The 10,945-nt window shown below is 38.9% G+C and overlaps 1 protein-coding gene across 1 annotated transcript; it reads right to left on the bottom strand.

The window, feature by feature from the left end:
- Nucleotides 1–2,610: 2,610 nt before the first annotated feature.
- Nucleotides 2,611–3,556, bottom strand: LOC100587340 (olfactory receptor 5B21). Its single transcript, XM_012512430.1, is given in 2 exon segments — nt 2,611–3,462; nt 3,464–3,556. Coding segments are annotated over 2 exon segments (945 nt in total).
- Between the last annotated feature and the right edge of the window lie 7,389 nt (nt 3,557–10,945).

The following is a 10,945-nucleotide window of genomic DNA, read 5'->3' on the forward strand; positions in this document are numbered from 1 at the left end:
ATGAAAATAAAAGCTAGGACTTGGATGGGACGAGCTTCACCTAGCTGTCCTTGGACTTCCTATTTTTGCTCAGGCAGCTCAAGAGCCAAAATGAGAAGTCCAGGGACAGCTAAGTGAAGAAAGAGCTAGTATAGAAATCTCAATGGTATGAAATAAACATTCATTATGATGGGCACATTCACATACTTAATTTCATATTACCCTCACACTTTATCCTGTATATTGGGTTCAGTAAGACTAAATGACTTTCTTGAGGTCACACAACTGATAAGAACAGTTAGAATTTTCATCCAGCTTTTGATAGTACTCTTTTATACCTATTTACAGTCAGATGGAACACTTGTTTGAGGTGATTTCAACATAAAATATAAATATGTAGACATTGGGCCCTTAAATCTTAGGAGGCCCACATTTTCCTGCCTAAACTGAGGTATAGATGCATAAAGAAATGTGTCCATAAGAATGATAAAATGGACTTTGGAGTCTCGATGGGGGAAGGTTGGGAGGGAGGTGAGAAATAAAAGACTGTGTATTGGGCACACTGCTCGGGTGATGGGCACACTAAAATCTCAGAAACCACCACTAAAGGACTTATCCATGTAACCAAAAACAACCTGTACCCCCCCAAACTAATGAAATAAAAATTAAAATCACAAAAGAAAGAAACATACCCAGATACACATCTTAATATATACTGTAATGGTTATGATATACAGACTCTAGACTTTAATTTTTTTATAGAAATCTAAGTTGCCTAATGGTGAGGAAAGTTCCTGCTTGGGCTGGTCATAGAAAGAAGTTGGGAAGGAAAAAGAGGAGAAGAAGGATAAAATGAAGTAAAGAAGGAGGAGCAGGATGAGGAGGGAAAAAAGTCAATTATATCAAGTAGGGAAAATGTGTAGCTGAGATTGGAATGCACCCAGTGCTTGGATAGCTGCTTCCCAGGCTCTTCTCCAAATGCAGATACTCTTGAGCTCTGTAGATTTCAATGAGAAAGATTCCTATATGCAGTGGATCCTGACCTGTAAAGGCTGTTCTTCCTTGTGTGTTGCTGAATGGGCCTCATTGCTAAAGAAGAGGGGAGTGAGGGGGCCGAATGGGGGAGGTATAGGTTGTCTAGGCCTTGGGCTCAGAAGCTCCTGATCTTTTGAGGTGATGGCAACCATGTGCCAGAGAAAGCTATTCTCATGTTTCTCATGTTCCATAACTCCTTCTTTGCAATTTTTCCCAGAAGACTTATGATTTATCCTCCTCAGACAGAGGCTGCCCTGTACATAATGGAGCTCAATAATCTGAAAACTAAATTGACATTTTAAGCCAATTGAGTTAGCCAATCAAGATTTCTGGTTTTCACCTATAAAGTCAAAATTAATTTGTTGGGTTTTTGGGGAGATTTTGATATCATGATCTATTGTGGTGACTCAGATTAACTGTAGTTATAAACACCATCAAGCAGTTGATATGTGAGAAGTGAAATTAATCACCACTCCCTTCCCATGCACACACATTTGCTCACACCATCTAGCACATGAAACAAGACCTGAAGGTGGACTAGCACTGTGCGTCATCGTGCTGTTCCTAAGAAGTAAATTTCCAGGCAGGCTTTTTTATTCTTGTAGCATCTAATTACAGAACACCAGAATGCAATGGAGACCCAGAGGTGAGCTGAATTATTGAAAAAATAAAAGCAAAGACAGTCCAGAAAGCTATTACACATCTTTATAATAGATTCACCAAACTTAAGGGTGCTAAGAAATGCAAGCATTTAATTCAGAAAACAAATATATTTTTTCATAGCTCTAGGGAAAACTGCTTTTTTTCTCTAAACCTTCTGGAAGTTTTGGTAATTATGTTAGACAGAGACAAGAAACATAGAAGATAGTGTAGGCTCTCCGAAGGAAGTTGTATTTAGTCAGGTTAAAGTTTAAGTAATTCATCTATTAAAGCATTTCCATATTTCTATATATAACAAGGTGTAATGTTTCCCCAACGCTTTAGCAAAAGGGAATGGAAATTACAAAGGCACATGACTAGTGAGTAGGATAAGAATGTGGGTAGAGAAGGAAGAGTAGGGGGTTGGAAAGATTTAATCTTCAGCTACCTGACTCGATCTAGTGCCCTGTCCTTTAAATTACAACTTTCTCTGAAATATCATTTAAGATATTGAAACATCCTTTGTCTACCTCAGAAAGTCCAACTTTCAAACTCACAGAACAAAGGAATAAAAAAAATACTGTGTGTTCAGTTGATAAAAATGAAGGTGAAATCTTCACACCAAGTTTAATAGTGAATGAAAAATTCTTACAATTAAAAATAAGATGAGGAAAATTTGGTACATTCAGTTGTATGCTTCAATCTTCTGCTTTAAACAACATCAAGAAACTAAAGCAAGAAAAGCTTAACTGTCCCATGTTGTTGTTCACTAAATATAAGATTATCTTTCTAAGTAAGACTTTTAAATGTGCTGCTTTTTACATCTTCTAATAGCAGAAGTAACCACTGTTCTTGGGGAAGAAAGAACTGAAACCAGCCAAAGATTAAAAGTCATGATGGCATTTAGGTGTGAGAGAAAGTTTATCCCTTAATTGCTTGCCTACTTCCCATTCACACTTAATATTGGGGGTAAAGTTTGTTGAGTATTTTCCAGAGAGCACTTTTCACTTCTTTGTTCCTAAGGCTGTAGATCAAGGGATTCAGCATGGGAATCACCACTGTGTAAAACACAGAGGCTATTTTGTCTGTGTCCACGGACTGGCTGGAGTTGGGCTGTAAGTACATGAAGATGATTGTGCCATAGAAGATGGACACAGCAGTGAGATGGGAAGCACAGGTGGAGAAGACTTTCTTCCGCCCTTCAGCAGAACACATCCTTTGAATGGTGATGCATATGAAGAAGTAAGAAATAAGGATGACCAGGAGGGTGAAAAAGACGTTGAAGCCCACCACAAAGAAGACCACCAACTTGCTGATGCGTGTGTCAGAGCATGAGAGAGCCAGGAGTGGGGGAATGTTACAGAAGAAATGATTAATCTCATTAGAACCACAGAAGGAGAGTCTGAAGGTGCCTGCGGCGTGGATAGAGGCATTGAGGAAGCCAGAGACATAGGAACCAGTAGCAAGGAGGGCACATACACTTGCTGTCATGGTGGTGGTGTAATGAAGAGGCCTACATACCGGGGCATGGCGGTCATAGGCCATGGAGGCCAGGAGGTAGCACTCAACAGTGGCAAACCCCACAAAGAAGAAGAACTGAGCTGCACATCCATTGTAGGAGATGGCCTTGTCCCCTGACTGCAATGCAGCCACTGTTTAGGGGGCTACAGCTGGTGAGTAACCCAAGTCTACAAAGGAGAGGTTACTGAGGAAAAAGTACATTGGAGTGTGGAGATGGGAGTCTGAGTGGATGATCACCATCATTCCCCCATTCCCAAGCAGGGTGATGAGGTAGATGAATAAAAATGAATAAAAATTAAAAAAAAAAAAGGAGTATCTGAAGATTGTGGTCATCTGTTAATCCCAAGAGGATAAACTCTGTCACTTCTGTGCTATTCTCCATTGTGGCCAGCTTGAATTAGCCTGGTGATTAAAGAAGAGGCATCAAAAAAATTCCAATGAAAGTATGAGAAGAGAAGATGGAATGATAAAAAGGAGAAAACTAATGTATAGAGAGAATGTACTGTGTGTAAGACTCATGCTAGAACCCTCTGTTATATTATAGCTTTTAATTCATATGAGATAGGTGCTATTATGCCCATCTTACAGATAAGGAAGTTAAGGCTCAGGGAGCTGAATATTGAGCAGGATAGCCTATCTAGGGGTCAGAATCAAAGTTCACCCATTTATATTTCTGAATCTAAAGTTCATACATTCATCTTGAATTCTTTAACATATTTACATCATATAAATACAAATTATGATGTGGATATAAGATTGAACGTATTTAATTATTAAAAATAAAAACATCCATCACTTATTGTCTTCCACATTCTACTTCCAATAATATAGCCTCACTAAAGATTTTCTAAATTTATTTTTCCTTAAAACAACACAAGTTTATTCTCTCAAAATTCTGGAGGCAAGAAGTCTCAAATCAGTTTCACTGGGCCAAAATCAAGGTGTTGGCAGGACAAGGTGGTGCCCTCAATGGCTGTTTGATACTAAATCCAAAGATCTTAACCACAACTTTTGAAGCCTTTATAAATTAATCCCTCAACAGTAGTTCAACTGAAAGGGAGTATGGTATATGTAAATATGAGTATGTATTTTTATATATTTAATATAAAACTATAAATTTGATATATACAAACAGCTTTGTGTATCTGTGTATATGCATATGTCTTTTTTCACCCCTTATCAGAAGTCTTTGTTGTAGACCCTAATTACAGTTAAGTCCTCCTTTCTCTGCCTCCTCAAAGCACTTGAGTCTTGGCTGATTATTGCACAATTAGTTGGGCAACCACTCACTCTTCACCTAGCTCTAAGCCCCTTGGGACAGTAACTATCTTCATCCCCTCTGGTCTACCCTCCTTACCATGGCCCCTCACACACACATATAAATATTTGGTGAATCAAACAGAACATCAATAGGAAAGTATGGAAATATTTTTCATGCTCTTTAATTCCACAACAAACATCCTATTGTCCTCTTGTCCACCAGGTTTGTGCTTTGGGCCAAAATATTAGCTTAGACTTGTCGTATGAAAAATATTCAGGAGTAACAGTGAGTTTGCAGATGGTCAGGCCTGGAGACAGGTTTCTGTCCTCATTTTAGAGCACTCTTTCTCTCCTATTTTTGTTCCTCAACCTGAGGTGTTCACAGGCTTTCCCCACTCCTAGTAGCAGAGTGAGTGGGAGCAGACTCAGAAGAAGTGAGGGAGAAAATGTGAGAAGAGAGGAGGAAAAGGGAGAAAACAGGAATTAAAGGAGAAAAATGCTTCAGCTCTGCTGGACTTTAGCTTACCTTGAAGAGTAACAGCAGCAATTTGATTGGTGACACAAAAAGAAGGGGATAGTGTAGCTTGTCCTTTTTGGATGACCATTACACACACACGATGTGGCTAGTTTCATAAGAACTGGCTCAGTCATTACTGGTTAGTAATGTACCAATTGACTTTATGACCAGTAGCACTTTCCATTATATTTATCCAGCCTTTTTAACTTGTTTTTCTTTTGACTTTTGACATGTGTGTATATTCTCAAATTTAGCAAACACAATATCTTGTAATCTATGACAGGCAGTGTTCCGATCTTACATATTTGGAAACAGAAGGATGTGGTGCCCCTCAAGGTCACATAGCTGCTTAACTGTAAAATCTGTACAATTCCAGAGCCTGATTTTTCAGCCTCAGCACTACTGACATTATGAGCTGGACAGTTCTTTGGTGCAGGGTGTGGTGGGGGAGAGGGAGTGCTGTCCTGTGCATTGTAAGATATTCAGCAGTTTCCCTGGCCTCTCTCTACTCACTAGATTCCAGTAACACCACCACCTCCCATTTGTAACAGTCAAAAATGTCTCCAGACGTGGCCAAATGTCCCCTGAAGGGTAACATTCCCCTGATTGACAACCACTGTTCTAGAGTTTATTAAAAACAGTGGTTCTAAAGTTTATAAAACTCTTTATGCATTCACTTCTTAATTTAATTATTGCATGACTAGATAGAGAGAGAGAGAGAGAGATAGCAGATACAGACATGAAGAAACTGAAGCTCAGTGAGGTGAAGTGACTGGTTTAAAGTCTAGAACTCTGGCCAAATATTGCTGCTTATTGGTAGAGGGATCCCAGGAAGGGATAACTGCTTACTAAGTACTGTGGTCCTTTGACCAAGGAGATATTAGCCCTCCCATATCGTAAACCAACCTTTTCCTAGACACAAGGTAGGATGAAAACCTGGAAAAACTCCAAGAATAAAATGCAGCTGACTTAGGGTGGATTCTGAATTATTTTCCAAAATACCTTCTGAAATGCTTATTAGATCAATTTCCTTGGTTAATATTGACCACAGGAGTCTATTCACTTAAGCTGTAGGTTCAGTTTTTAAAAGCCATTACACCACCTCTGCATATTGAACTGCCCCTGACTGCCGTATTCATCTATCAGCAATTAATATTCAAGGTACTTTCTGTGTTTTGTTGATAGGCAACCCTTCCCTTTATGCATTGCAGTCTCTGTTAATAAATGTGTTGAGATCCAGAGCAGCAAGGAGAAATCTGGAGTCAGTGCAGAGAGAAAAGGCCTCATTTACCCAGCACCAACCCTGGGAGGCCGCAAGGCCTGAATCCAAATCCTGCTGCTGCTGCTGCTGTATCAACTCCCACTCAAGTCTTGTAAAACCCAGGCTTTTCTGCATGGACCTAAAATAAATATCGGAAGGAGTCTTGAAAGAGAAAAAATATTTTTAAAATATCTAAGGTTGAATACTGAAATATCTAAGGTTAAAATATTAAGTCAAAAACTGAAAAAGCATTAAAATTTAAGGAATTATTATTGTTGTAAAGAGAGAAGGAGAAGTCTAAGCCATTAAGATAGTTTGGAAATAAAAAGTTCCATCAAAATTGCTTCTAAAGGGGTTTGAAGCATCACCCCCAATCATCACAGCCCCATTTGGGGAGTTCTAAAGAAGATTCTCAATGGAATAAATTCCATAAGGGAAGAGACAAGACCTATATTGTTTGTCACTGTTTTGTGCTTTGTTATCCACTACTTAGACTCGAGCAGCCACATGGTAGACTCAACTATTTGTTAAGTGGATGAGTGAATTAGAATCTCAGCAGTTGAGTTAGAATAAGAGCTTTAATGCTTACTTGCTTTGGGACTGTAGGCAAGTCAATTTTCCTTTATAGAGAGAAGATACAGTGAGATAAAATATAAGAAAATTCAGCCAGTGTGTGGCCTCTAGCAGGTGTTCCATAGAAGCTAATTAATCAATCTCTTTATTAAACTGTAGGCCAATTGTATGAAGTTATTTCCCAGGTTTTATTAACACCAGTTGGTAGCAACACCCCATCTAGCAATGACTATGGCAATGGCTGTCTAAGTAAAGGTGACTCCGATTTACTTATGGGAAACTTCTGTCTCTATTCTTGTGAAATGTAGCAGAGGAGGTTGGGGGAAATTGAATTAAGAGTCTTTTTATATACCTACTTCTGAGCCTCTTTCTTTTAAACGAACCCATTATTTCTACCTACAGTGTGAAGAATACTGCTTTTTAAAAAGATCAGGGAAAACATACCTATGTCCTTGGGAATTATGAGATCTCAATTCAGAACTGCTTCAACACTGGACTTTTTGAAGTCTGAAAAAGAAAAGAAAAGAAGAGCTGTTGGTCTCTGAGGACCTTGGATTTCAAATAGTAAAAGATTTCCTGAGGCTATGTGATAAAAGTGTAAAGACAGTTCAGCTGCCGCTGCAGTTTGCTTGAGACTGTAAGTGAGCCATACCAAACTGTGTGAAAAGTCTGAGATCAGCTAGAAGCTAGTGCCTATGTAGATTTGGGAGCCTCTGAAGCTGGGTTCCCTAAGGCCTCAATTCCAATCCAGGGCTCAGCAACATACAAACAAGCAATCAAAACACCACTTTCCTGAGGGAACTGAAACATTATTATGATATGGAGGCGCCTCAAAGATCCCTTAGGAGCCACAGGGGAGTCCTGGTTCTCCTAGTCACAGGCTAAGGTTATTGATGAGCAAATTCTGTCAAAAAATGCTTTCAAAGGAGCTTGAGGATCCAGCCACTGTGTAATCAGCCCACAGATTTCCTGTGAGTATTGGGAGTTGGCCCTTTATCTAAGACTAAATGGGGAGAAATTTTCAAAATGTCAGATTATAAATGATAAATTGCATCAGAATCTCCATTTTCCCAAACCCAGCTCTGTCTACAGAACTCAGAGTTTCAAAGAGCTCTGTGAATCAAAATACTTCCAGGAACTTTTTTCTCAATCAACTTGGTTTAAAATGAATTTTAACATGGAGCCTACAAGAAGCAAAGGATTTCTTTATTTCAGCTTCTGATATATTTATATGTATATAATATATATTTATATAATATATAATATAGCTTCCTATGTTTCAAGCCCTTGGTTCAGTACATATTTGTGTGTGTTATTTCACTTAATGTTCATATAACTCTATGAGAAATATATTATTTTTTCAATTTTACAGATGTGAAAACGTCTGTACATACCTAGCACTTAGATCTTTTTCTAATATTATTCTCTAATAAAAGAAACCAGGGCTCCTTCGAGAAATGGCTGGTTCTAGCACTGGAGCAGGGAATATACCATAGAAGTCTGGAGCATCTTGTAATTCCAGGAAGTGAGGAAATGCTCAAGTCTGTCTGACCCAAATTCTATATATTTTTACATTGTGCTCTACTGCTTCTCTTGGAAATAAATATGGAAAAGCAGAGATGCTCTCAGAATCTAGAAAACAATATTTCTCTCAGATTCTCACAAATGCATGTTCCACTACAGTCAGTTACAAAAGTACAGCTTATTTACTCACTTTTTCTTTGCTCTCATGAAAACATTTCCAAGAAAAAGCCACCTGTTAGAATAATTATTTTTAACAAAAGAAGACATATAAAGTGGCCAAGCAAGGGGCAAGCTAGGTGATAGGAGTCCAGGGATATTTTTGCGTACTCTTGGAATTTTGTAGCATCTAATCACCTGACCCACATGTCCAACTCTGAAGACTTAGGTTTCTTCCTTGTTATTTATTTGACCAATAAAACAACCAAGGAAAAAACTAGAGAAAGAAAGAGGGAAAAACAGGATAAGACAGATAAAGAGAGAAAGCAAAGAAAAGAAGGAGGGGAGGGAAGGGGAGAGAAGAGGAAGAAAGGGAGAGGAATAGGATGAGGAAAGAAGAGAAAACTTCACCTGTAGGATCAAGAATCTAACCACTGAGACAATCTAGCCTATATATCTGGCTTTATAAAATAATTTAGTACTCCCCTTTATCAGTGTTTAATATTCTAAAAAATTAAACAGATAAAAATGAAGACTATTAACATGGTGAAGTGTGGTGGTTTTTGGTTTTGGCAAGTAAGAGGCCTAGAATTAACCACTTATGAATGGATAACAGATGAATCATTAATCTTTTTGAACCTCATCATTTCTTCATGGCACCCAATATATCCTCTTTCTTTTCCCTCCAAAGACTCTTAATTCCTGGGAAATACTTCTGCTTTTCCACTTTGATGCCTCCAGTGTCTTCACTGTTTGGTTTCCTCACAAGATCAGGTTGACTCTTCACCTCCAAACAGTTACAGCTTGGGGTTTTAGAAAAACTAAAAGGCAGAAAAGGGCCAAGTCTGACTTTTGGATTACTTCAAGGCCAGATACCAAGCTCTATCCATCCATATTTGAGTTAATGCTGCCACCTTGAGGCCATCCCAAGCTTTTCACCTGAGGAGCCGTTCCCAGAGGTGGGGCTGGGAAAATGAAGATTGTCTTTCTTGCCGCAATGACCAGTAAGTTCATACAGAAAAAATGCTTTGGAATTACAGGAAGAATCAAGAAACTACCCATCTGCCTAAAAGGTTAATTTCATGGCCACATAGAATGTTAGCACCTCTTAGGACCTTGGAGATCACCTAGGTGTTATGGTACCTAACGGACCACGCACCACAGCCCACAGGTGACAATTACAGTCCTAGAGCCAAATGCATGGGTTCAAATCCCAGCTCTCCCTTCTAGTTCCTGGAGGGGCTCTTGCAAGTCACTTAGTCTCTCCATTCCTCTCTTTCTCATTATGGGACTGTTGAGAATTAAAGTTAATCAACATAAAGTACAAATAAACTTCGGAGATAATGGGGGTTTGGTTTCAGACTACTCCAATAAAATGAATATCACAATAGAGCAAGTCACACAATTTTTTTTGCTTCCTAGTGCATATAAAAGTTATGTTTACACTATACTGGGTCTACTAGCATTATGTCCAAAAAATGTACATAATTTTAAAAACTTTATTGCTAAAAAGTGATGATGATCACCTGAGCCTTCAGTGAGTTGTAATTTTTTCTTTTGCTGGTGAGGGGCCTAGATGGCTGCTGACTGATCAGGATGATGCTTGCTGAAGGTTGAGGTGGCTGTGGCAATCTCCTAAAATAAACCAACAGTGAAGGTTGCTGCATTGATTGACTGACTTTCTTTTCCCTCTTTTTTTTTTTTTTTTTTTTGAGTCTCTCTCTGTCGCCCAGGCTGGAATGCAGTGGCGCGATCTTGACTCACTGCAACCTCCACCTCCCAGGTTCAAGTCATTCTCATACTTCAGCCCCCTGAACTAGCTGGGATTACTGGCACACGTCACCAGGCCTGGCTAGCTTTTGTATTTTTAGTAGAGATGGGGTTTCACCATGTTTGCCAGGCTGATCTGGAACTCCTGACCTCAAGTGATCCACCCACCTTGGCCTCCCAAAGTGCTGGGATTACAAGCATGAGCCATCGTGCCTGGCTGATTGACTTTCTGTCATGAAAAATTCCTCTGTAGCATGAACTGTTATTGATAGCATTTGACCTACAGTAGAACTTCTTTCGGAATTGTATTAAGTCCTCTCAAATCTTGCCAGTGCTTTATTAACTAACTTTACGGAATATTTGAAATCCTTTGTTGTCATTTCAACAATGTTCACAGCCTCTTCCCCCAGAGTAGATTCTATCTCAAGAAACCACGTTATTTCCGCATTCATAAGAAGCAATTCCTCATCTGTTCAAGTTTTGTAATGAGATTGCAGCAATTCAGTCACATCTTTAGGCTTTACTTCTAATTCTAGTTCTCTTGCTATTTCCACCACATCTGCAGTTACTCCCTCCACTGAGGTCTTGAATCCTTCAAAGTCATCCATGAGAGTTGAAATCAATTTCTTCCAAACTCTTGTTAATGTTAATAACATGAATTCATGAGTCACAAATGTTTTTAGTGGTATCTAGAATGGTGAATCCTTCCA

The sequence above is a fragment of the Nomascus leucogenys genome, chromosome 4, assembly GCF_006542625.1.
Source record: "Nomascus leucogenys isolate Asia chromosome 4, Asia_NLE_v1, whole genome shotgun sequence".
Taxonomy (NCBI): domain Eukaryota; kingdom Metazoa; phylum Chordata; class Mammalia; order Primates; family Hylobatidae; genus Nomascus; species Nomascus leucogenys.